The sequence below is a fragment of the Neovison vison genome, chromosome 8, assembly GCF_020171115.1.
Source record: "Neovison vison isolate M4711 chromosome 8, ASM_NN_V1, whole genome shotgun sequence".
NCBI classification, from domain to species: domain Eukaryota; kingdom Metazoa; phylum Chordata; class Mammalia; order Carnivora; family Mustelidae; genus Neogale; species Neogale vison.
This window is the reverse complement of record NC_058098.1, coordinates 103,505,616-103,533,328: the sequence shown is the minus strand read 5'-3', so window position 1 is coordinate 103,533,328 and position 27,713 is coordinate 103,505,616. Positions and strand designations below refer to the sequence as shown.

The 27,713-nt window shown below is 36.4% G+C and overlaps 1 protein-coding gene across 1 annotated transcript in view; it reads right to left on the bottom strand.

Moving 5' to 3' along the window:
• The window catches only part of DNAH6 (dynein axonemal heavy chain 6), a 223,832-nt gene that overhangs the window by 177,177 nt on the left and 18,942 nt on the right, over window positions 1-27,713 (bottom strand). The window contains exons 4-13 of the mRNA XM_044261526.1: window positions 23,212-23,479; window positions 15,593-15,727; window positions 15,386-15,506; window positions 13,881-13,998; window positions 12,430-12,598; window positions 10,072-10,188; window positions 8,356-8,556; window positions 5,714-5,834; window positions 1,596-1,747; window positions 568-720 (exon numbers count right to left, since the gene is read on the bottom strand). Of these exons, the coding sequence (XP_044117461.1) occupies window positions 568-720; window positions 1,596-1,747; window positions 5,714-5,834; window positions 8,356-8,556; window positions 10,072-10,188; window positions 12,430-12,598; window positions 13,881-13,998; window positions 15,386-15,506; window positions 15,593-15,727; window positions 23,212-23,479 (1,555 nt within the window). The remainder of the gene's footprint in view (window positions 1-567; window positions 721-1,595; window positions 1,748-5,713; window positions 5,835-8,355; window positions 8,557-10,071; window positions 10,189-12,429; window positions 12,599-13,880; window positions 13,999-15,385; window positions 15,507-15,592; window positions 15,728-23,211; window positions 23,480-27,713) is intronic.

The following is a 27,713-nucleotide window of genomic DNA, read 5'->3' as shown; positions in this document are numbered from 1 at the left end:
CCCTGTTGACTGGTCTCTCCCAATAACCCCTCCCTGTTGAAGTGAGTTGAATTGAGTTTCTTTCATTCCTAACGGTGAGGTTCCTGACTATTATGCAGACAGATATGGGTTAAGGGTCAAGACTTGTATTACAATCCTATGATCATTGATCACAAATAAGAATTACAATAAGTTGTGACTAACATCATTGGCTTTGCAGTCAGAGACAAAAATTTAATTCTAGCTCAAACACAATCTTTGTGATCTTGGGCAACACGACTTTTTTTTTAGTCCCTGTTTCCTCATCTATGGAATGAGAAAAAATTACCTACACTTCTTAAGTTTTTGCGAGGATTAAAAATGTAACATATATAAAAAAAATTTAGTATAACTCCTGACTAGTAGTAAGAGTTTGATTAATGTGAGCTCACATGATTGCTGCAATGTAGGGCAATTACTTACACTGTCTGAAAGCGTTTCTGATACTTCAACAGCTGTTTATTGACCTCCAGTCCCTCAACTTCTCTTATTTGTCTTCCTTATCTACCACAAGTTCTAGAATATTGAGTTATATGAAAATCAACTCACCCTTTCCTGAATTTCATCAAGAAATACTAAGCTGTTAACATACTCTATGGTGGTAGTTGGAACAAATTCAAGTTTATATTCTGCATCTTGTGCCTCAGAGATAATGGCGTCTACTTTTTTCTTGCTTTGACGGGGAAGCATATAATTTAGCACCTAGGGAAGAAAAAGAAAATGTGAATCATAACTATTTAAGTATTTTCACTTTATTAAATATTTAAAATAAATCCTAATTCAATGTTAAATCAGCAGGTATTGGCTCTGTCTCCTGTCACCTACAGTAGGGGTCAGCAGAGGTTTTCCATAAGGGCAGGAACATGAATATTTTAGATTTGCAGGACATACAGTCTGTGTCACAAGTACTCATCTCTGCCCTTGTAGTGAGAAAGCAACCATAGGTAATACAAAAGCAAATCGTCATGGTAATATGTACAATACAGGTGACAGACCGGATTCGCCCTGTGGGCTATATAGCCTGCCAACCCCTGCTTTACACCATTGTCTTGCTGAAGGTATTCGAGAACATAACACATATATTCTGGCTCCAAAGGAAGACATGAAGTTTATTACAGGATCCATACAAATGTCCTCAGCTCCACCACTCCATACAAATGTCCTCAGCTCCACCACTCACTAAAATATGATCATATCTTTAGGGAGTTTCAGAGCAGGAAATGATGAACTTCACTGGATCTCAGGATCGTAAGTCTACTAGCATTCCCAGTAGAACACTGAGCTGTGATAGTGGTGTCTCTTCAGCAGGAAGCCTTGAAATGCTTCAGCAAGGGAAAACAGAATGGGAATAAGAGACTAGTCTGGCCTGCAAGTCCCCTCCCTTCCCTCAACTGAAAATTGACTCCGCTTGGGACAGAAAGAGTTTGGGGCTTTTCTTAGGAATTAAGGATACCCAGTAAGTTATATTAATTTTAAAATATTTACAATACTACAAAATGAAGATAGTCTATTTGTAGTAGAAAAATCGTAAAATAATTATAGAGACTATAATTAAATTTTTCCTAGTTCATAGTTACCTCCAAGCATCGCAAAGGTGATGGAATTAGTTTCTCTTTTAGCAGCTTTATATCAATGAGCAGCAATCCTACATTTCTGGTAGGTTTCAGAGCTACTGCATCTTTGTGCTGTCTGTGATATTTTTCCAGTTGTTCTCTAAAAAACTCAACATCTACATAAAATTATCATATAAAGAATACAATATGTCATATTAAATTTTAAAGGATCATTATGAAATATATTAAAAATCATTGCATTTATACATGTATTTATAATGCTTTTTTCCTATGTAGAATACCTTGAATAACTTCAAAACGTTAGTTCATAACACTTAGTATTTTATTCTTGTACTAAAGAAAATAATATTCAATAATGAAATTGTGTTTTTTGGCTCCTACTAATAGATAGCAGATGAAAATAATTTATAATTGGGGCACCTGGGTGGCTCAGTGGGTTAAGGCTCTGCCTTTGGCTCATGAACTCAGAGTCCTGGGATCAAGCCCCGTAACAGATTCTCTGCTCAGCAGGGAGCTTGCTTCCCATTCTCCCTCTGCCTGCCTCTCTGCATACTTGTGATCTTTCTCTCTGTCGAATAAATAAATAAACTCTAAAAAAAAAAAAAAAAAACAAGAAAAAAAATTTGTAATTGTACTAAAGGATCTAGACCGAAATGGACTGGATTTGAGAGCTGGGTTGAAGTTTGGTTTCATGGAAGGGTTCTCCTATGTGACACCTTCACATAAAGCATTTTGAAGATATTAATAACAAAAATGTAGAACACAAGAGACTGAGCATAGCTGAAATTATCTCCATTTCTCTTCCCAATACTTCTCTGCCAACCCTGCTCCCATATCATGGCTGAGGTCTTTGTCAATGTACATGTGCCATATGTTACAGTTGCATTTTGATCATCTTTCTATTTTCATTTTCTCCCTTCTCCAGTCTACCTGGAACCAGTGGAGACCTGATTACCTTTGAATACACTTGTATCATACTGTTGGTCAAAAACAGCTCTTTTTAACATACCTGTAATACTCAACTCTTCTGTCTTTAAAATCCCGTGGGCCTGTAAAATTTGCTAACTTTGGAGTGTAAAAATTTAGCTAGCTTTGGAGTACCTGGGTGGCTCAGTTGGTTAAGTGTCTGTCTCTTGATTTCAGCTCAGGTCATGATCTCAGGGTCATGAGATTGAGCCCCACATCAGGCTCTGTGCTCAGCATGGAGTCTGCTGGAGATTCTGTCTCTCCCTCTCCCTCTGTCCCTCCCTCCTAAGATAAATAAGTAAATCTTTAAAAAAATTAGCTAACTATTTCTGAGTACTTCCTCCACAGATTGATTTCCTTACTGCTCCCTATTCTCTTTCTGTAACACTCCTCCACCATCCCAAAAAGAAAATGATATTGATTCTTGTCTTTATTCATGTCATCTCCTGACTATAAGGGTAAGTTTGACATAATATAAAGAATGCACAGTGTTAGAAAACCTAAGTTCAAGTCTTTAACCTATATTTGGCTTTGGTTAAGTCATTTAATCTTTCTGAACTTCAGCTTCCTCGTAATACACAAAAGGGTCAACAATGAGCTATCCTACTCACTTCAGAAGGTTTAGATGTGACAGAATGAGGATATCAAGTAATCTGAGAAGTCCTCTGGTATGAAACCCTGTATAATGTTGCTTGGTCTAGTATTTTTCTTTTCTTTTCTTTTCCTTTTTTTTTTTAAAGATAGATTTATTTATTTATTTATTTATTATTATATATTTTTTTGACAGACAGAGACCATAAGTAGGCAGAGAGGCAGGCGGGGGAGGGGGGTGAAGCAGGCCTCCCGCCAAGCAGAGAGCCCAATGCGGGGCTCAATCCCAGGACCCTGGGACCACGACCTGAGCCAAAGGCAGAGGCTTCAACCCACTGAACCACCCAGGCACCCCTAGTATTTTTCAAACTTATTTGAACACAGAGTCTTTTTTCATGGTATCATTATCCTTCAGAATAATGGTCCAAGCATTGGAAATAGAGTAGATCTAGAAATAATTCAGGTGGAAAAGGAGACAGAACTCCTTCTAAAATTCTAAGGTTTTTAAAAAGTGAAGAAACCCTATGAGTGCCCTTAGACTATTTGGAGAGCCAACACAAGAATAATGCATTCACCAGAAGAAGAGAAGAAAGAGGTAGAGAGGTTAAAGAAATAATAGCTGCGAACTTCCCAAACCTGAGGAAAGAACGAGGCATACAAGTCCATGAAGCTAATAGATAGCCTATTATCTCAATAGAGATAATAAAAGACCCTCTCCAAGACACATTATTATGAAGCTTTCCAAAAGTCAATGAAAAAGAAAGAATCTGAAAGGCAGCCAAGGAAAAAAAAGAAACTAACCCACAGAACAACCTCCGTTAGACTATGAACAGATTTCTCAGCAGAAATTCTATAGGCTATAGGATATATTCAAAATATTGAAAGATTAAAAATTGCCAGCCCAAAATACTCTACCTAGCAAAGTTATCCTTCAGATATAAAGGAAAATAAAAACTCTGACAAACAAAAGTGAAGGGAGTTTATCACCACTAGACCTCTCTTATAACAAATGTTGAAAGGAGCTTGTCTACCTGAAATGAAAAGAATAATACACAAAGCTTTGAGTAAGGTGATAAATAGAATCACAAAATTATAAGTCTATTTTAGAAGAGGGTGTTAAACAATTATAGAATAAAGGTTAAAGGGAACAAAGCATTAAAAATAGCTATAGCTACTATAATTTGGTAACAGACTCCCAGCATATAAAGGGATAATTTGTGGCAACATAAATATAAAAGGGGAGGGGCGCCTGGGTGGCTCAGTGGGTTAAGCCTCTGCCTTGGACTCAGGTCATGGTCCCAGAGTCCTGGGATCAAGCCCGGCCTTGGGCTCTCTGCTCAGCAGGGAGCCTGCTTCCCTTCCTCTCTCTCTCTCTCCCCGCCTGCCTCTCTGCCTACTTGTGATCTCTCTGTCAAATAAATAAATCTTTAAATGTGTGTGTGTATGTGTATGAAAGGAGAGGAGGAAAATAAAAGAACCTATATAGACAAATGAAGATAAGTTTCTATCAGCAGAAAAAGGACTATCTTATCTATGAGACATCTTACCCAAACTTCACAATAACCACAAAACAAAAATCTAGAACAAAGACAGGCACACACAAGTTGGAGAAACTGACCAAATCATCATAGAAAACCACCAACCTAGGAAGGTAAACAGAAACACAAAGAGAGAGAGAGAGAGATACAAAACGACCAGAAAATAAAAAATAAAGAGGCAGTAGTAAGTCTTCATTTATCAATGATCATCCTAAATGTAAATGGACTGAATCTACCCATCAAAAGGCAGAGAGTAGCTGGCTGGATTAAAACACAAGACCCAAACCATAGGCTGCCTTCGTAAGACTCATTTCAGCTCCAAAAACAAACAGGGACTCAAACTGAAGAGGTGGAAGATGATACTCCAAGCAAGTCATAACCAAAACGAAGTGACTGTACCCATTCTTATGTCAAATAAAATGGACTTCAAGCCAAAAATCATAATGAGAGACAAAGGAGATCATTATATAATGATAAAGGGGTCAATAGAACAAGAAGATAGAACAATCATAAGTATATACGCTCTCCATACCTGAGCACTGAAATGTTTTAAGCAAATACTAACAGATCTTAAGAGGGAAATAGCCAGGAATACAATAGTAGAGGACTTTAATACTCCTTTAATACTAAATGGATAGATCATCCAGAAAGAAAATCAACAAGAAACAGAATTGAATCATACTTTAGAACAAATGGACTTAACAGACATATATAGAACATTCCTTCCAACAGCAAAATATATATTCTCAAGTACACATGCCACATTTTCTAGGATAAATCATATGCTAGGCCACAAAACTAATCTTAGGGAAGTTAAGAAGATCAAAATCGCACCAACTATGAGGATGTGGTGGAGAGTAATTCCACAGAAAAGAACCCAGAAATGAATGAACTCTTGGCGTTTGCTGGTCCGACTCTTTTGGGTAACCAATTCTGTCATTACACACCAATAAACAGAAACCTAGAGTACTATGAAAATTGATATCCCTCTCAAAAATAATTAGTTAGGACAAATGGAAAACTTACCAGGTTCTTGAAGTTTAAGAGCCTGTAGATCAAGACTTTCATTTTCCTTGAAGAATATCCGGAACTTTTCAAATGTAGCTGCATATAATTGGGCAGATTCAAATGCTGCCCGTATGGTTTCCTAAATAAGTAAATAGACAAGTAAAATTATATTTTTTCTGAGCAGAATCCAATTAAATATAATTAAAGAAACAAACACAAATGCCTTCTCTGAGTCTAACACTATGCTTTGACCAAGGGATATATAAGTGAGGGAAGATACCAACCTTGGTCAATCCAGTTAATGGATTCTCTTATGAAATTAAAATATACACACAACACACACACACAAACACACACACCCAAAACCACATCTTCAAATCTGACTTTTGAAGAACTGTTCCTTATGATTAAAAGGAAGCATACTTATAATCTTAAAAATCTTAAACAATTCCTCAATCCCTGTCTTTCATGACCTTTACATTTATGAAAAGTATCTTATTTGTGTATATATGTACATACGTTTTATACCTTCCAATGCTTAGAATCAGTTATATGTGTTTGATAGTAATACTGCAGAAATGATATATGTTCTCAGTGCACCATGATGGAAGGCACATAATGTCAATTTGTCCCATTACCTGTGATGTTAACTTGTTAGTTTAATCTGGTTTCTGCCAGGCTTCATTACTGCAAACTTACTACTTTCCCCCTGAAATCAATAAATATCTTATGGAGAAATGCTTTGAGACAAAAATCCTGTTTCTCATTACACTTTTCCACTCTCATTTTAGTAAGCTTCAGAGATTCTTGACTGTTTCTATGATAGACATTGTGGCAATTTTTCTTTATGTTGTCCTTCTACATTTATTAGTTGACATTCTGCTGTAAGGAAAAGCTTTCCCTTCTCATTCAATTCATTGCTTCATTCACAGTATGGACTAATATGCTTTCATTTTATTCAAGAGTTTATGATACTTTTATAATCAGTATTTATTTTAATGGTCAGTTTGTCCCAGGGAGACCCTTCTATGGCCTTTATACTTGAAAGACTATCTTGAATAGATAAAAATTCTTGATTCATACTTTCTTCCCTTGAGTTTCATTAAGAAATGCCATTTCATTATTGTCTTGCTTTACACATTGTTTTTGAGAAGTCTGATACTGGTCTAATTCTCTTACTTTGTAAGTTATTTTATCCTTGCACTTAAAGACCTGGAGGAATTTTTCTTTAGTTTTAAAAACTAATAGTTTTAAGAGGAGGTAGGTCAATTTTCCAAGGTATTCTGTAGGCCCTTTCAATATGTAGATTTAGGTTTTCTTTTCTTGGACTACAGTTATAAATGTTTGTTCTACCCTATGTCTTGTTTTTCTCCTTCAGAGATGCCAATTAAATGTACATTATTTCTTCTCTGACCATCTTCTAGTCCAACATTTTCTCTCTGTCCCTTATACTTATCCATCTCTAGCTTATTTTCATTGTCTTGGTTGTTTTTCTTTTTTTTTTTTTAAAGATTTTATTTATTTATTTAACAGAGAGAGATCACAAGTAGGCAGAGAGGCAAGCAGAGAGAGAGGGGGAAGCAGGCTCCCTGCTGAGCAGAGAGCCTGATGCAGAGCTCAATCCTAGGACCCTGAGATCATGAGCCAAAGGCAGAGGCAACTCACTGAACCACCCAGGCACCTTTTCTATCTTTTTTTAATTCTCATTTTTCTTATCATTCTCCTATAGTAATTATTAAATTTTCATTTGAGTTTATTCTCCTTTGGTCACCATGTAATTTCATTTTCATTTCTGAGATTAATTTATTTTCCATTTCTATTTTTAATTTTGATTCAATGTGATTTTATACATATTCAAATTCTTGTTTGAGGATATTTACTCTAGTTGGTACAGTAGCTTTTTTTTTTTTTTAAGATTTTATTTATTTATTTGACAGAGAGAAATCACAAGTAGACAGAGAGGCAGGCAGAGAGAGAGAGAGGGAAGCAGGCTCCCTGCTGAGCAGAGAGCCCAATGCAGGACTCGATCCCAGGACCCTGAGATCATGACCTGAGCCGAAGGCAGCGGCTTAACCCACTGAGCCACCCAGGCGCCCGGTACAGTAGCTTTTGTTTCAAGTTTTTTTTGGGAGGGAAAGGAAGGAGTATTCATGAGGTCTTTTAATCTTCCTTGTTTTCTCCTTATCATAGTTTTGCATGAATTTAATATATCTTCATTTCCTCAGCTTATGGACTTGAAGTGATTTGTGAGATTTATAATTCAAGGGTATTCTGTCAGTGTAGCAATGTGCAGATTATTTAATTTTTTGGCAACAGGGAAAAGTTGGGTGTACTTTGACTTTTTGGTTCTCTTTAGGCTTATAGGACCTTGAGTTTTCACCAGTTGCTTCATTTCCCCTACATAGCCCCAAGTTTAATACAATGCCTCTTCTTTCTACTTATCTTCTTCCTGGGAGTGAGGGAGTGCTGCTGTCTCCAATAACTTACTCTTCTAAACCCTATCCTGTAGTTAGTGCTCTGACTTACTAGGACTTTAAAAAAGAAATCACTTTGTCATTTAGAAAGTAAGTAGCAATCATATAGTTTAAAGATAAGAAAGGAAGAATATTTATTACTCAATTGAGAATATTATAAAATAGCTTTAGTAAAAGTAAATGTACCTTTATTTGAAAGATAATCATGTGAAAATTCTTATCATCATCAAATACTGCTGATAGGCTTGGCCCAGATCCACAAGTTTTTTCTTCAAGTTTGTTGTTAATGTAAGGTCTGGTAAAAGCATCAAAATATGTATCAGGTACAAGGTTAGGAACTGACAGCACAGTGTTTTGGAAATGATTAATTGCACCTGAAATACCGTCCTGTTAGACAGAAAAAAATAAACATAAATATAAACATATATGATTATATTTATGAATAATTTTGAATTTTTTGAAATGCTAAAATAAATAACTCATTCAACCATAACAAATACTGTGTTGATTCTGAGTTCATACAAATCATGTGAAGGACATGAGTGTTCTGGTTAAGAAGGGACATTCAAGAGCCCACTGCCTCAGTATGGGAGCTTCTAAGGTAAGGCCCCAACCAGAGGGAACTCAGTAGTCCACTTGTCCTTATAAATATCCTAAAATAAGCCTGATAAATTACAGAATCGTAGACTACTGAATTGGAAGCAACCTTAAAACTCATCTGCCTTCTCATTTTACAGATGCATGAATTAAACCCTAGAGCAGTAAGTGGTTTCCAGTGGTAAATAGCCCATTAATTGTAAAGCCAAGAAGAGAATCTAGAAATTCTGATTACTAGTGCTTTTGTGCTACAGTATACCAGGAAACATAGACTCTGATTGGCTTACTATTCTATACACATACACAAATCAAGAGGGCAGAATTCTAAGATGGCCCCCAAGGTACCCTCCCTCTGGTATACATGCCCTGTATAATCCTTTTCTCTTGAGTATGGAGGGACGGAAGCCTCTGGGATGGGATACCACTCCCACTATTAGCTTACATTATATAGAAAGTTAAAGAAACTTTGCAGATATAATTAAGGTCCCAATCAGTTGACTTTGAGTTAATCAAAAAGGTATATACATCAGTACACCTGAATGAATCAAGTGAAAACCCTTAAAAGAGAGATTGGGCCCTTCCCAAAAGGGATTTTCTAACTTGTCTTGAAGAAGCAAATAACCATGTTGTAAACTGCTTATAGAGTTGGCCACATGGCAAGGAACTACAGGCGGTTTCTAGCATTTAAGGGTGGTCCCCTGCTGTCATCCCTCAAGGAAACAGGACCTTTAGTCCTATACTTACACCTATACAACAACTTGAGGGAACTTAGAAGTAGATCTTTTCCTAGTCAAGCATTTAAGGAGACCTCATCACACCCAAAACCCAAATGACAGCCTGGAGAAGCTTTGAAGCAGAAGTTGAGCTAAGCAGTGTCCAGACTTCTGACCCACAGAAACTGTGAGATAGCACACGGTTGTTGTTTTAAGCTGCCACATTTGTGGTTATTTGTTACACAGCAATAGATAATTTAAAAATTTTCACAGATACAGCTAAATCTACATTTTGAAATCTTAAAAGATTTTAAAAATTGTACTTATTATAGTCAATTCAAAATTTTGTATAGCATTTGATTGTATACCTGACCAAACTCCCAGTCTGTCTCAAGTTAAAGAAAATGTGCTAAAATTTTAGGTGGTTTTTATGTAGATGCAATGCTTTTCACAGAAGAGTATTTTCTTTTCCTTCTGATCATTTCAGAAGAGGGACAGCAGCAAACCTGCCCATTACTTGAGAGTAAAACAGTGCTTCGTTTCCCAAAAACGTAGTTATAGAAGGATGGATGCTCTACGAAGGAACACACACCAGGAAGTCTTCCAAAGAAGGTTCAAATAGTAATGACTGGACTGTCAAAATCAGTTCTGTGAGAAACATGGGGATGAGAGACTCGTCTTCTTCCTGCTTTTCTGCTGCAGAGGCCGCCTGAAATGAGCCCATTTGCAGTGTTATAAAGATGTAAGAACCAAGGTGTAGGGTAAAAGATGTCTCTATTACAAGAAGCATGGAAACTGAAGCATATACAATAAGTTGATTTCATAAGGTTGGCTTGTCTTTCAACAAATATTACCACAGAAATTAAAAAATAAAGGCAAACGTTGAAAGGCTACACAATAGTATAAAACTTCCCTCCTTATGAAAACACTATCAACAAAATGGAAAGGCAAACAACAAGCTGGAAAAATATGTTACTACTGTATATAGAATATAGGAGATTGATAATATTTATATATATATTTATATAGAAATGTATTTGATACAGAAATTTATACTAATAATATAACAATTGATACATAAATAGACATATACTAAATATACTAAAATAGAAATGTACTTAAATAGAAAAATGAGCAAAGGGCATAATCTGACATTTCCTAAAAGGAATATACAAGGATCAATAAATCTCTTCCTTGATCTCATACTCAGGATAGTTTACTCAGTAACAACATTTATTGAGTATTTACTATGTGCCAAGCAGTGCAAGTACTCATGTTCCCACTGCAACCATATGAAAGTATCATTATTACCCCCATGAGAAAAATAGGATCTGGAGAAGGAAAGACATTTCATTCAGGACACAATGGTTATTAAATTCCAGGCCAGTCCTCAAACCCCAGTTTTTCTGACCACCTATGCTTTTATCCCTGCACTGAAGTGAATTAAAGGAATATGACAATAAAAAGCAGTGATATACTACTTTACAACCATCAGATGGACTGCAATGACAATGAATGATAATATCTATGTGTGATTCATGCTCAAACATTGCTAGGAAGGTTGTAAATGGACACAAAGCTTTTTGGGAAATTAATGCATCAGTACCAAAAGCATATTTCTGACCCAAGAATTCCATATCTAGGAATTTCCTCTGAGGGGAAAAAATCAGAGATGTGTGAAAAATGTATAGAAAAGGATGTTCTTTGCTTATTTGGAATAATAAGAAACAAAGATGTCTTTGCTTACTTGGAATATGAGAAAGTGATCAATGATAAAAAATTATTTAGCAGGTGCACAACAGTTATATTTCTATGTGAGAATATTATGTGGAAAAATACATATTGCCTTTGGAGATTTTTCACAATACATTGCTAAGTGAAAAAAAGCACGTGTTAAAGCAGTAAATGTGGTACCTTTTTTCACTTGGAAATAGTTATCTTTGGATAGTAGAGGATCCTTTTCTTTGTAGATTCCAATTTTCTTCACTTAGCATATATTACTTTTATAATTAGAAAAATAAATGTTACTTTCAAAATGTAATAGTACTTAGAAGAAGGACGAATTGAGACTAGAGAAAGAGAGAAAGTCATCAAAAGGAATATGCAACTAAAATGCAACTTTTGGAGAAAAGGGAAACGATGGCAAAGTACATGCAGCCTTAAAACTTCACAGGTGGGTTTCCTGGGGAGGCAGTTGGCAGGTGCAGGTAGGAATCTTGATGAAACCAGATACACATGTTTTGCTATGTTTTTAGATATCTGGCATGAAGTTATCACCTGGAATGGAGCTAAGGGAAGATAATTGAGAAATGTGGATATGAGATGACATGATTTCTCTCTTAGCTATACTAGAATGTAAAGATCTGTAATACTTCCTCTCAAATGTCTCAAATTACTGTGTCTCTTAAGTTCAACATTTTCAACATCCTCCCAAGAGGTTATTCACCCAAAGCACAAAGGTTTGCTTCCCCAGTTTGCTTTTTCTCACCTCTAAACCTTTGCTTATCTTTCATTTATACCACCTTCCCTGCTTCTCTTGGCCAGTTCATGCACATGATGACCCCCAAACCATAAGCTTTCTGGGGGCAAGAATCCTGTCTATGCTTTTCATCATTATATACCCAACATCCAGCATAGGGATTGGTACATTGTAGGAACTTAAGAAATATTTGTCCAGTGTACACATGAATAGCCTTTAACAAATTCCTATGAGAAAGACAGCAACACCTAGCACAGTGGATGCCTTCCTTTATTATCAGATACTTGATAATATCCTGATTTTAATTCTGCCATTTTGAGTACACATGGTAAGCTCTGATTGTCCTGTGAAATCTTCTAAGCATTTCTGGTACTTTTTAAGTACACAGAAAATAGAATAATTTATAGTACCTAGTCAGCACTCCTCAATAAATGCTGACCTATGAATTTTCTTAATTTTGTCTGAATATACCTTTTTCTCAGTGACTTCAGGCTTTTCTTCAGTAATCCATTTCTGAATGACATCTGCTGAAGGTGTTCGCTTTAGCTTGTCAGTGAGATAATTCAAAAGAGAGTTAACAGAATTTACTGTTAGGACGTGCATTGTATTCTCAATTAGATAATCATTGAGACGGATAAAGCTTGAAAAGAAAAAAATAATACAACTTCAGTTTTCTATATTCACTACCATGAAGTGACACTAAACAAAATATTTTTGAAAGTGACACTATACCAAATATTCAAAATTTAAAATCTAATTTCTCTTTGAATTGCCATTTATGTAATAATAGCAGAGACTTACTGTCCAAAAGAGTTATTCTTGGACATTCTTCATTTTAAAACACAAATGTATTCAAATATATAGCATCAATTTAGTTGAGTGTTCTAACTATCCAAAAGGATATTTAGTGAGCAATATAGCTGGTATGGAAAACACATCCAGCTCATCTAGCCAAAAGGGCCATAAGATTTTTAAAGTTGCTTTAAAGAAGAAATCAGAAAATATACAACATCTGTAACTCAAATTCTAATGGTAAAGGTGTGAAATCTTTGCTACTGAATAAACATTGTTTAATAGCAACTGCTAACCCAGAGATGCAGATTTTATGTTTCCTTAAATTGGGCATTTAGAATAAATGTTCATATTCTACTCAGCTGAAAGCCAAGAGGCCTCTGTGACCTGTACTCTGATGGTGGCCTCAGGGATTGCTCCATTGACCTCTGTTGTGACACAGACATTATTATCATGTTATTTCATATGTAAACCAGTGCTCAGTTAAGATATATTAACTATATAGCCATCAAAGTCGGACTAAGTTAGTGGGCACTGAGTAACAGTAACAGTATTCTATAGTGCCACACAAAACTTTTCAGATAACATTTGGTGTTTTTGTTTGCAAGTTATTTGTAATGATGAGCCTTTAGAATGGTGTGAAATCCAAACTCTGGAACAATGTCAAGATCCAGCTGAGGCTCTGGAGGGAAAACTTTCCACCCTGGTCTCCCAGGTGCAAAATTCACCTTAGGGAGAGAGTGGGATTTTGTGTGGCAATGCAGCGATCTGTGGTTCTTTAGTGACCAAACCGATATAGTGGGCCCTCCAGGTGCACTGGAGGAGGCCACAACTCTCCATGGATCTGACTTCTCCTCGAAGTCTGCTCCACGCTCCAAACTGAGTTTCAGAGACCAAAGAGGAGGACTTGGCCTTGGGCACGACGTCCACTCTCCACCAGCCTGACTCCCAGGGGCTGCTCTGCTGGGTGGCAGTTGGATGGGTGAGATTCTGGCCTTGCATTCAGGTAACCAGAGCCCCCAAATCTCTCATCATGATTTGTGAATCCTTTGATGAAGGCTTTAATTTTTAATGAAACTTGAGAAGGGTAGATGCTCTAATTTTTCTTGAGAAGGAGAATAATCATTTACCACGTTAGCCTCAGGCAGTGATGTCTTTTGCTGGCCTGCTCTGTGTATGTCATTTTGTCCGAGTCCGCGTAAACAGGCAACTCAATGAGACCTCTACTGTCTTGCGCTTTACAAAAATCTAAGAACAACAGAAGATACAACGTCAAGAATTCTTGGGTAAAAATTTCATTTCCTTCACTATGGATTAAAAGATAAGTAAAATTCTTTTTATGGCTGAACAATATTCCATTGTCTATACCTATACCACACCTTCTTCATTCATTTATCAATTGATGACACTTGGGCTGCTGCTATAATCTGGCTATTGTAAATAACGTTGCAATACACATAGGGGTGCCTCTGTCCCTTTGAATTGGTGTTTTCACATTCTTTGGGTAAATACCCAGTAGTGCAATTACTGGATCTTAGGATATTTCTATTTTTAATTTTTTGAGGAACCTCCAGACTGTTTGCCACAGTGTTGGCCCCAGTTTGCATTCCCACCAACAGTGTCCGAGGGATCCTTTTTCTCCACATCCTCACCTACACTTGTTGTTTCTTGTGTTTTTTTAACTATTCTGACAGGTATGAGGTGATAATCTCATTATGGTTTTGATTTGCATTTCCCTGATGATGCTTAGCGAAACAAATCAGGGAAGGACAAATATGATTTCACTCATATGTGGAATTTAAGATACAAAACAAATGAACAAAGGGGAAAAAAGACCAAAAAAACATTCTTAACTATAGAGAACAAACAGATGGTTATGTGGAGAAATGAGTGGATGAATGGGGAAAATATGTGAAGGGGATTAAAAGTACACTTATCACAATGAGCACCGAATAATGCATAGAATTATTTAATCACTACATTGTACGTCTTGAAACTAATATAACACTGTATGTTAACCACATTGGCATTAAAAGGGGAAAAAAGATAAATTAAAAAATAAATGTTTAGTTTATGAGATATTTCAAACTCTAGAAAACACCTCAGTTCTCCAAAAGAATTACATATCAAAGGATTTCAACTCACCAAAGGATGCAGACAGTTCATTAACATTCCCCTTACTCAGATTTTATCTGTATACCATGCTACCTCTTTCCCAGGAACACCTCCACGCTCCTTTTTTCACCTGAATTTTAGTTATTCTTTTACAGTTCATGTCACCGGGGGCCAACTTGAGATCCACCCAGTTGCTTAATTTTAACAAACCTATTGTCTGTATTGGTAGATTGGACATACCTTTAAACAAGAGGCCCTGATTCCTTTATAAAATGCTTATGAAATGAAGGTTCTGTAACCAGTTTAAAATATTATATATAAGAATTGGTAATGCAAGGAAAATTCCGCATTCACCATGTTTTCCCCCTCTACAATATATACTGAATTTGTAATGTATCAAGTAGACATTTGGAAGAACTAAAAAAGATAGGATCATTATTTAAACTTAAGAAAAGTAGAAAAAGGTCATTTTTCAGAAAGCCATGACTTCTGATCTATCAAAGTGGTTTCCCCTTCATACCATCACCGGGTTTATGCAGACAGTCATCAGGAATAAATCCCGCAGCATGAAGAGCATTTTGACAAGCCTTCCTGACCACATTTTTTGCCTCATTTCGAAATTCTTCTAGGTGCTCTATCACCTAGACATTGATGAATATGTATAATTAGCAATAGCAAAGCAGCAACAATAGGAAAAAATTTTGAAGCCATAGACAAAATTCCTTACCTCTTCTAACCGTATGATTTGTGCAACTTTAAATTCTTGCAGGGTGTAGGTGTGACATTTTTCAATATGACAAAGTCCCATAAAACTTAAATGATAGCATAACTCATTTATCTTAAGAAGAGCTGGTCGCAAATACTGCATGAAAATAAAAATTTGTCATTGTTTAGTTAAAGAAAGCCCTGTCTTTTGGAAGAATAAAAATACTTGGAAAGCAAGAATGGTTATGAAGGAAAATAAACAGCTCTATGTGTTAACTGTAGCTACAACTCCAAAGTACATACATTAAACAGGAGCCCTTCTGAACTTTTTCTAAACGCATTCTTTGTTTTTTTCTTTGATTTAAATTCAAGTAGCCAACAAATAGTATATCATTGGTTTCAGATGTAGAGTTCAATAATTCCTCAGTTGTATATAATACTCAGGGCTCATCACATCATATGCCCTTTTTAATGCCCATCACGCAGTTACCTCAACCCCTCTTTCCTCCAGAAACACTTAGTTCATTTCCTATAGTTAAGAGTCTCCCACGGTTTGTCTCCCTCTCTGATAATGTCTTAATTTTCCCATCCTTCCCCTATGATCCTCTGTGCTATTTCTTACAATCCACATGTGAGTGAACCATATAATTGTCTTTCTCTAATCAGTAAGTATTCATCCTTTCTGATGGCTGTGTAATATTCCATTGTATATGTATGTATACATATATGCATATACACACTTACATATATGTATATATACATACGCATACATACACACATATATATACACACACACATATTCTTTATCCATAAAAGCATTCTTTGAATTATCAGATTTAATTTGTTTGAATTCTTCTTTTCCTTTTGAACATGTGTCTTTTAGCTATGAAATTGAGGGCAAATAAAGGAGGGCTGAGGAATCTCTTAAATTTCACTATGTTTGATGAATGGCTACTACAAGATTCATTGTGTTATCTTAAGGACTTTACAAAGTCTAGTCATCCTGGTAATGGAGGGGCCCATCTACTGACCTACAAGCCTATGACATAGGACAAAGACCACTTTGAATTTAAAATTTTTTAAGTTAAATTTTTTAACTTTAAATTTTCAGGAGTGACAAGTTGCTGAAAAAGAAAATTCAGTCACCATTAAGAACCTATTTATGGGGCACCTGAGTGGTTTAGTAGGTTAAGCACCCAGCTCTTGATTTCCACTCAGGTCATAATCTCTGGGTCCTGGGACTGGGCTCTGAGTAAGGCTCCACACTCACTGGGGTGTCTGCTTGAAATTTTCCCCTTCTACCCCTCCCCCCACTCCCTCTTTCTCTCTCTCAAATAAATAAATTTTAAAATTAAAAAAAAAACTATCTGTATGCTGGAATAATGAGTGGAAGTATTTGTAAAATTATGTTACATAATATTAACTTAATCTTTCTCTATGCTACCATCATGGGTCAGAGTTCTAGTCTGTTGGCTTCTAAGACACATTTTTTTTAAGTCTTTTTTATTTTTTATTTGACAGAGAGAAACACAGTGAGAGAGGGACACATGCAGGGGGAGTGGGAGAGGGAGAAGCAGACTTCCTGCTGAGCGGGGAGCCCGATGTGGGGCTTGATCCCAGGACCCTGGGATCATGACCTGAGCCAAAGGCAAACGCTTAACGACTGAGCCACCCAGGTGCCCCAAAAGACACATGTTCTAATAATGTTCCCTGATCATTCACCCTCACTTGTAATCTAATCAAATGAGTAGCAGTCACATTGAAAGAGTTAACTATTTTTATGTGATTCTGATTTATGTTATGTACACCACGTTATTAGACTCTTTTTTACGTCTTTCCCAAACAGGACAAACAACAGTTACTCAGACCAACATGAAACAGTGCTTTATTTATTCGAAGTGCAAATAAAAGGAAGTTATAATTAGTAGGTCCTCATGAAGAGTTTCATGAAAAAACATCTAGGAGATCAGATAGCCCCTTAAGGTTTAGCTCATAGAAGAATTTGCATGATAAAAAAAGAAGCAAAAGTTTAGGGACTAAGTCAAAGAACTGAAAAAAGATACTACATAAATTAACATGAGTATAGGAGTAGGGAAGAGAATGCAATCAAAACTGGACAGGGAAGGCAAGGAAGTCCAGGGTACTCTGGAGAAAGTCCTTGAACCATAATAAAAGTTCTATTCAGTACAGGGACAAAGTGCAAGAATCCAGGTGGAGAGCAAAACTGATATTGATGGTCTGTCAAAATGTGAGAGGAGTTTGACAATGGAAATTTTCTGGAAGAAAAAAACGTGTAATCTAAGAAATTACTTTGGTTCCACTTAAACATCATCTGGCTGTCTGCATCCAGGACAGTTGTGAGAGCAATTGTGAATATAAGAGAGACTGTGGGTGTTTTGTTCCCCCCACCCCACCCCCATTGTTTTTTCTATCAGTATATTTCAGATAGAATCTCGGGCTCATTCTCAGGCTGCTAAATCAACAGCACCTGTCGCAGGTGATAAGGATGACACATTATGTTAAGTTGTTAGCAAGAGTGTAAGAAGAAGAACTTGTCACTTTGATGGTGGGTTTCAGAATGTAGACTGAGAAGCTATCATTTTTGTCTGTCCTGGACAGACCTACAGACCTACCTCCAATTCTTTTTGGGGATAGAATCCCTCTTTCTTTTGGGAAACACGTTACATGTGACTTTGTTTTCCTTTTCCCTCAGAGGAATGAGAAATAGGCACAAACCCAGGCCTGGTTTATCAGTATGCCTGGCTGTGCAAGGATTAGTTCAGGATTGAACACGTGACCAAGCTGAGCCAATCATGTTCTCTCCAGCACCTCCAGCAAGAGGCACTCTTCTCACTCAAAGAGCCAGCTATGACTAGAGCGGCAGATGGAGCTCATGTAAGAGCCCAAGTGAGAAAGAAACAGAGAAATACAGAACTGAAAGATGAAGAGAAAGAGGAGAAAATAAAGATGAAAAGATATTATTTGAACTTCTGAATTCAACCAAGCATAAAGGGATGCTCACTCCTTGAACTTCCTTGTTATATGAGCTTTTGTTTGCTGTTGTTGCTGCTGAAGCTCACTGAAATGGAGTTTCTGCCAGCTGCACTGAAATGAGTGTTAATATTTTCAGAGGTAGAAAATCATTATTAACCTGGGGGTTGGTTACTGGGTCAGAAAGCCCACAGGGAAACTTGGAGACTAGAGCCTTTGGAAGATAAGTGTAGAAGAGCTGTGTCTATGTAAAAATCTAAGAAAAATCAGCGCCATGTGGAGGCACGGTGTCTTTGGTTGGAAGGCAGGAATCCTTTGGATTTACTAATCTTGCCTTTACCACACCACCACAACTTTTATTTGCCCTAACCCTGGTCAACAGAACATTTGGGTGATCTGAGCAATTTGACTCTCAAGAGAGCCCACTGTAACTATATAGGTCATGGCCCAGCCAGAGATTTGGGATAGAGTTCTCATGTACATGTCTGACCTAGAATAGAAAAGGCTACAGCAAAAGGTACATCCTTTCATAAACAGAGGAACAGTTATATAGATCTATGAAATTAAGAGTGGTCTGTTTGCAAAGCAATGGCTGACTAAAAATTTAAAAATGGAAAGATTTTAATTACAAAGTAGCATTCAAATTAAAATAAATGAATGACAGTGTTTTAGAATGTGAAGACTAAAAAAAAAAAAAATTGCCTGAAAGTATCACATGCACCAAAATTACACATTATTAGAAGCAGGTTAAAACCATGTGCAACAGTAAATAATATTGAAACATTAATATTAAACACACACTTAAGTCTAAAGAAAAGCGAAACTTGGAAATGTAAGAGACTAGAAGACACTGGAATTCTATAAAACACTGAAGGAAAATTAATAGTGAATCTTCATAAACTCAAAAAGCAGAAGGAATATTTTCCAACTTATTCTATAAAACCAGACAAACACATCACAAGAAAAAATAACTACAAAAAAAAAAGAAAAAAGAACTACAGTCCAGTATTCTTTATGAATATTCATGCAAATTAACATAATACTAGGAAACCAAATCAAACAATAAAGGGATTATGTACCAGGACCAAATATGATTTATCCAAGGAACACAAAGTTGGTTTAATATCCAAAGATCAATTATTATAACAAATCACATTATTATAATAAAGGATAAAAACTGCATGATAATCTCAATAGATGCAGGAAGAGCATTTGATAGAATCATCATGGCTTCATGATAGAAACATTCAACAAATGAGGAATAGAAAGAAACTTCCTTATAGTATCATGCTTAACAGTGAAAGGCTGAAGGCTTTTCTAAGAGCAGGAATAAGACAAGGATTTCTGCTTTTGCCACCTCTCTTCAGAAGGTTTTAGCCAGGGAAAGTGGGCAAGAAAATTAAAGTCATCCAGATTGGAAAGGAGCTGTAAAATGATACCTATTTGCAGATGACTTATTCTTGTTCATAGAGTATCCAAGGAATAGGCGCACGCGCACACGCACACACACACACACACACACAAACACACCTCATATTAATAGAATCAGTAATAAATTCTGCAAGGTTTCAGAAAACAGGCTTCATATACAAAAATCAATTGTATTATTATACATAACATGCACATATTTATAAATACACTATTTATGTATTCTATATATGTACTATATATTTATATATATGTGAGATGAAAAATCCAAAACAAAATTAAGAAAACAATTCCACTTACAATAGTAACAAAAACATAAAATATTTATGAATAAATTTAACAAATGAAGTGTAAAACATACTCTGAAAATTATAAAACATTGTTGAAAGAATTAAAGACCTGAATAAATGGGAAGGCATTTTATGTTCATAGACAAGAAGTTAATCTTGTTAAGATGGCAATACTCTCTAAATCATTCTGTAGATTTAAAGCAATCCTTATCATGATCCCAACCTGCTTCTTTGCAGAAACTGACAAGATTATCTTAAAATTCATGTGGAAATTCAATAAGCCCAGAAGACATAGACTCCCAATTTCAAAACTTAAAAATGCAGATCATCAAAATTAAGAACTCTTGTTCTTCAAATGATACCATCAAGAAAGTGAAAAGACAACCACAAATGGGATAAAATGTTTGCAAGTCATATAACTGATAAGGGACTTAGATCCAGACTATATAAATAACTCTTATAATTCAACAGTAAAATAAAAATAACCCAATTAAGAAATGGGTAAAGTATCTGAATATACAGTTCTCCAGATAAGATATATAAATGGTCAGTAGGCACATGAAAAGATGTTCACCATTATTAGCCATTATAGAAAGAGAAGTCAAAGCCACAGTGAGATACCACTTCACAAGCAGCAGGAATGACTATAATGAGAAAGATGTAATGGTGAAAACAGAGACAAACCAAAGCGCTCATTTGCTGTTGGTGGGAATTTAAAATTGTGCAGTAGCTTCGAAAAATTGCTTTGCAGGTCCTCAAAAGGTTAAACATACAGTTACTGGTGACTCAGTAATTGTACTCTTAGGCATATACCCAAGAGAAATGAAAATACACACTCAGACAAAAACTTGTACACAAATGTTCATAGCAGTATTAGCCAAAAAGTGGAAGCAATCCAAATATCCATCAATAATAGATGGGTGGATACATAAAATATGTATGTCTCTACAATGGCATATTATTTGTCATAAAAAGAAGTGCTATGCCATAACAGATGAACATTGAACACATTATCCTAAGCGAAAAAAGCCAGCCACAAAGAACCACGTATTGTACTGTTCCACTTATATGAGAGGTACAGAATAAGCCAATAAAGACAAAAAGTAGATTAGTGGCTGCCTAGAGCTGGGGAGGGGATTGGGAGGAGTTAGGGAGAAATGTAGAGTGATTACTACTGAATAACAGGCTTTCTTTTTGGAGTGATGGAAATGTTCTAAAATTGTGGTAATGGTTAATCAACTCTATGACTATAATAAAACCACTGAATGGTATACTTTAAATGGGAGAACCATATAATACAATAATTATATTTCAATAAAGTTGTTAAAAGGAAACACAGGCACAGATGTCATTAAGTTTTGTTACTAAAAAAAAAAAATCATGAAAATAAATATTTCAAGGATCCACAGTTTTTCCCTTACACCTAGTCTAGGCCAATCAGCCCTCCTAATTAATAGTAAATATAAGAGTAATAGTAAGTGTGTAAGTAATTATAGCATCTAATAGATATTTAAACCAACACAATGGGTCTGTTATTTAGGTCCATCTAAGTTTAAATGGATGCGAAATTTCTAGTCTGCTAGGGTTACATTTAAGAGAAGAAATTATCAAGGTCAAAGCACTGTTGGTATAAATGGTGGACAGAGAGAGGGACAACCTCAGCACCTAAGAGAACAAGCCTTAAGGATCAATAGAGGTAATCTCAGAGACAAATACAAGACAAATACAAAATACTATTTTATATACCTAGTAACAAACTTACAGCATGTATAGTGCCCAAGACATGGTGAAAGATAAAAGGTAGTAAAATAGATTCAAATGATTGATGGATCCTTAAGGAAATTAGAGGTCTAGAAGTTGAACTTGATACCAAAAAGGACTAGAATATTTTCTACAACCCAGAATCCTTGATGAGATGGATGATTGAGATAGTATCTCTCATACATTTGTTTTGCACTAATATCTACCTTAGTCTTATTCCTTTAATGTTCTTTTATTATGTGACTGACATCTTGATAATGATCTTTCAGAGTAACATATGAAAGTGGAAGAAATGAGCAGTAAGAAGCAAACTTGAGGCTTCTGATTCCAGAGGGTGGTGACTCAGTGTCATAGAAAATAGACAGCTAAGGATCATGACAGTAATGGTGATTCCAGTTCACTTGCAGGGGCCAAGTAAAAAACTTGTAATGCAAGATCAAAGTCAGTGAGTGGGTAGAGATTTAAAATACAGTCACATACTGTTTAACAGTTCTTTTTCCATGATTACGCCATCCTGCAAGTAAATATTAAAACTGCCCCTTCTGTCTGAGTCCATGGTAAAGGAAAGCATATGATACATTGGGAGGTACTGGCCCATGAAGACAAACCCCAGATTATTTTGGACCATAGAGTCCAGAGTCACTCAAAAATGAAAGGAGGTAATAAGGGTTGCCAGCCCATTCTTTTCCTAATCAACAGCAAAGGGGGCCACAAATCCAAACCCCTGAGGCTGTTTCTAACTGAAGGGGACTTGTGCAACGCTCTTATGCTTTGGCATTCTGCAATACTAGTTAAAATGTGAAAACTAGGTTAGACTGCCATGACAAGACAGAATGAAAGACAGAATGACAAGACAGAAAGAAAATTGTGAATTCTCTTTAAAAGATGAAAGGACAGTCTATACCAATACCTGAAATAGATTCACACTTCGTTTTTCCATAACTCTTTTAAAGTATGATTAATAGGGGCACCTGGGTGGCTCAGTTGGTTAAGTGGCTGCCTTCGGCTCAGGTCATGATCCCAGAATCCTGGGATCAAGCCCCGTGTCTGTCTCCCTGCTCGGTGGAGAGCCTCCTTCTTCCTCTTCCTCTGCCTACTGCTCTATCTGTGCTAGCTCTCTGTCAAATAAATAAAATCTTTTAAAAAAAAGGTATGATTAATAAATACGTACATTATTAACGATGAACAGATTTTTTTGTAGAGATTTTCGACACCCACTGATTTTCTTGGAACGGACATTCTTCTTCCACACATTAAAAGCCTTCCATTTCCGGAAAAGCGCAAATATGGGAATCTTAGTGAGTTCTCTGTGATATAGATACTCCTGTTCCCATCGATCAATGTCAATATATTCAATGTCCTCGTTATAAATATGCGTTACTGCTTTTTTGCTAATGGTATAGTAGTCACGTTTATTGATGTTCTCATAACTTACAACTCTATGAACAAATAAAAATAGAGAAAAGTGAATAAAAGTATTCAATACAAAATTAAGCAATTGCATTACTTTTGTGTTCTATAGAGATAAAACATTTCTTAAAAAACAAATATTAAGTAGGGAATTGGGGTAAATTGGAAGGGGAGGTGAACCATGAGAGACTATGGACTCTGAAAAACAGTCTGAGGGGTTTGAAGTGGCGGGGGGATGGGAGGTTGGGGTACCAGGTGGTGGGTATTATAGAGGGCACAGCTTGCATGGAGCACTGGGTGTGGTGAAAAAATAATGAATACTGTTTTTCTGAAAATAAATAAATTGGGGGAAAAAAAAACAAAAAAAACACAAATATTATTTAAAACTTTTAAAAAATTCAAACAAACTATTTTTAGATTGAATATTCAGGAAAAGAAGGGGGAAAATGCTTTTAAAAAATAGTTGGACTTATTTTAGACCTTATAGATTTCATAACTTTGGCAAGATCCTTTACAATCTCCGTTACATAATTTTTACAGAAACAAGCCAATTACAGATTTTTAAAATGTAATAGCCCTATATGAAGGCTATCTGAAAATAAATTATTATTATTAGCTCTTTAGAAACTATTCAGTAATAATGGTATAGGAGTTTTACATCACCCAGTATTGAGAGAACTATGAGAAGGAACAAAGCAAGAAAAGATGAATTAGATAAGATTAGAATCAAGACCCAGATTTAGGAAAAAAGTGCCCAATTTATCACAGAATATTTATCATCGAGACATTGTTTATTTCAAGATATTCCTCTTTCAACTGTAATTAAGGGCATTCCACAACCTCCTGCATAACAGAAACAGATCAAATAAGGAAGAAAAGCAAGAGAAATAAAGACAGGAGTAAAGACAGGAGAAGGAAATGAAGAAATAAGAATAGAAAGGGCTGATTCTTTAAAATTTTTTAAAACAAGTATTGCCTACAGGCACAAAGTTTTTTTTTGTAATTTTAGCTGTAACATTAAAATACTGGGTGCAACTTAAATATTAGTAATACAAATGTGAAACATATAGCAAGTTACTAAAATATATTTTTAAATTTAGGAAAATAAAATTCATAAAGATTCTCTGATACTTTAGAATACTAAGTTAATAGACTGCAAAAAAAAAAAAACCCAAATTGTTTTTATGTTAAAACTATGCAAAAATTATATGCACTGGGGCGCCTGGGTGACTCAAGCATCTGCCTTCCGCTCAGGTCATGATCCCAGAGTTTGGGTTGCGATGGAGCCCTGCACAGGGCTCCCTGTTCAGCGGGGAGCCTACATATCCCTCTCCCACTCTCCCTACATGGGTTCCCCCTCTCACTGCCTCTCTCTCTGTCAAATAAATAAATAAAATCTTTTAAAAAATTATATGTACTAACAAAGATTTGATAGGAACACTCCAGCGAAAATCAACTGTTTCCCTTGTCTATGTTCTCTCCTGATCCTTAGCTCTGCATTTTGAACCTAGAGTTCATGGCCCTTTAGTATATATAGCCTTTGGGTCACCTGGGAAATCCCTGAAATTGTTGTATGTATACAAATTTATGTACATATGCTTGATAACTTTTTCAGAAATTTGGACAAGATTCTCATATATTTTGGGTCAATCAAAAAATTAAAAACCATTGGAATAAATCACATTTAGTTTTTAACATCTATTTATGTTTAATAATACTGAATAAGAAAAAATATTTTTATAATTAGGGCATACAGGACCAGAATGGAAAAAAAGCAAAAACCAAAACCCCAAGCCAAGGCCTATTCATGTGAGCACAGAAGGAGGGCGTGGGGTGTTATTTAAGTGCTGTTAGAGAAAAACATCAACTTGCTCAGCTTTTATGAATCTAATTCCACTGACTCTGTGTTCCAATTAACATATCACATTAGAACTGTCTGGGAAAATGCCAGGTATTACATGTTGTAGGTGAGGTAAACAAAAATAATTTTTTTCCTTTTTTCTTTGCCTGTAGCTAAAGATAGAATTAGGACATTCTTAAGGTGATTCTCTACAAAATGTGAAATTTTAACTTGTCTCCGAAACTATAGTCAACTTCAGATGTTTCATTAATATCAGCTATCAAACCAACCTATAGACAAATCATGTCTAGAAAATTTGCTTTGCATTGGTCTGCTAATAAAGACCCTTCCAGAAGATGGCAGGTGTTGTCCATGATGTTGATTTCTAACTTACTGGTGCTTGGTGCCACTTAGAAATCTTTTTTATTTACAGTTTACTATCTAAGATCCTTACTCTCGAGCACCTATACATCTTCCTCTACTACATATTTCTACTCTGCATAGAACAAAAGAACACACACTAGTCTTTTTCAAATACTGGATCACCAGCATCAAAATCATCTGGGGTGCTTATTAAGAATCTAGATTTCTGGGTCCAACACAGAATCAGAATCTTTTTAAGTATGAGACTCAAGATTCTAGTTAAACAAGCACCCCAGATGATTCTGATACACAGGAACATCTGTGAACGACCAAACTTTATTTGAAAACAATCAACAAAAACAAGGTGGTCACAAGGTGAGCTCTCTCTTCACTTGAATTGAGAATCATCACATTTGATGGCCAAAATTAACAAGGCAGGAAACATTTGTTAGAGAGGATGTGGAGAAAGGGGAACCCTCTTACACTGTTGGTGGGAATGCAAGTTGGTGCAGCCACTTTGGAAAACAGTGTGGAGATTCCTTAAGAAATTAAAAATAGAGCTTCCCTATGACCCTGCAGTTGCACTACTGGGTATTTAACCCAAAGATACAGATGTAGTGAAAAGAAGGGCCATCTGTACCCCAATGTTCATAGCAGCAATGGCCACGGTTGCCAAATTGTGGAAAGAACCAAGATGCCCTTCAATGGACAAATGGATAAGGAAGATGTGGCCCATATACACTATGGAGTATTATGCCTTCATCAGAAAGGATGAATACCCAACTTTTGTAGCAACAGGGAAGGGACTGGAAGAGAATATGCTGAGTGAAATAAGTCAAGCAGAGAGAGTCCATTATCATATGGTTTCACTTATTTGTGGAGCATAAGAAATAACATGGAGGACATGGGGAGATGGAGAGGAGAAGGGAGTTGAGGGAAATTGGAAGGGGAGATGAACCATGAAAGACTATGGACTCTGAAAAACAATCTGAGGGTTTTGAAGGGGCAAGGGGTGGGAAGTTGGGCCAGCCTAGTGGTGGGTATTGTGGAGGGCATGTATTGCATGGAGCACTGGGTGTGGTGCATAAACAATGAATTCTAGTACACTGAAAAGTAATTAAAAAAATAAAAAATTTAAAAAAGAAAAAAAAAGAAAATCATCACATTTGTGTGCTCCCAACCCAGCCCGAGAGTGTATCTATCTCATGGTTTCCTCCAGAGACAGAGGTCTCACCCCACTTTTCTCTAACCCTCCTGGCTTTTGGCTACTTTTTCACCTGCATGGAAAAATGTGCAGAACTTCTCTTTAACTTGTAGAAAGCGTCCCTCTATAGAATGCTTTTTCTTGATCCTGCTGCCCATTTAATTTAAAACCGTATGTATTCTTCTTTGTCTTAAACTTCCTTTACAATGGTGTGTATTGATGGGCCAGATCCCTCCCATCCATTCCTGCCCAAAATTTCCAAGAACCGATCCTGTTTCTCATAACTCTAATAAAATTCTTCTCTCACAGATGGGCAGGGACTTCCTTCAAGCCCAGTTCTGCTGGCAGATACAAGGGGCAAGCAGGGTCAAGGAAAGCTTTGCAAAAATTAAGAGGGCCTATGCACAGTTCTCTGTAATCCTCTTCTTAGACTTTCCAGTTTGTTACTGAGGGGGTTACTCTGCAAATACGCTGCTTGGGCCTCTGCTCTTCCCCCACACACACTTGGCCTCCGACCACACATCCATTCTGGAAGCTTATCCACCGCACTTCACCTATGCAGACAACTGCCTACTCAGCATTGCTTGGCATCCAGGATTCAGCCTTCAACTTCAGCTGCTTCTTGGATAGTTGCTTAGGATTTTTCTTTCATCAGAGCCTTTCTTTCAGGAAATAGTACAAAAATTTACTTAAAGATTTAAAAAGAGAACTTCAGGGGCACCTGGGTGGCTCAGTGGGTTAAAGCCTCCGCCTTCGGTTCTGGTCATGATCTCAGGGTCCTGGGATCGAGCCCCACAATAAGGCTCTCTGTTCTGCAGGGAACCCACTTCTCTCTCTCACTCTGCCTGCCTCTCTG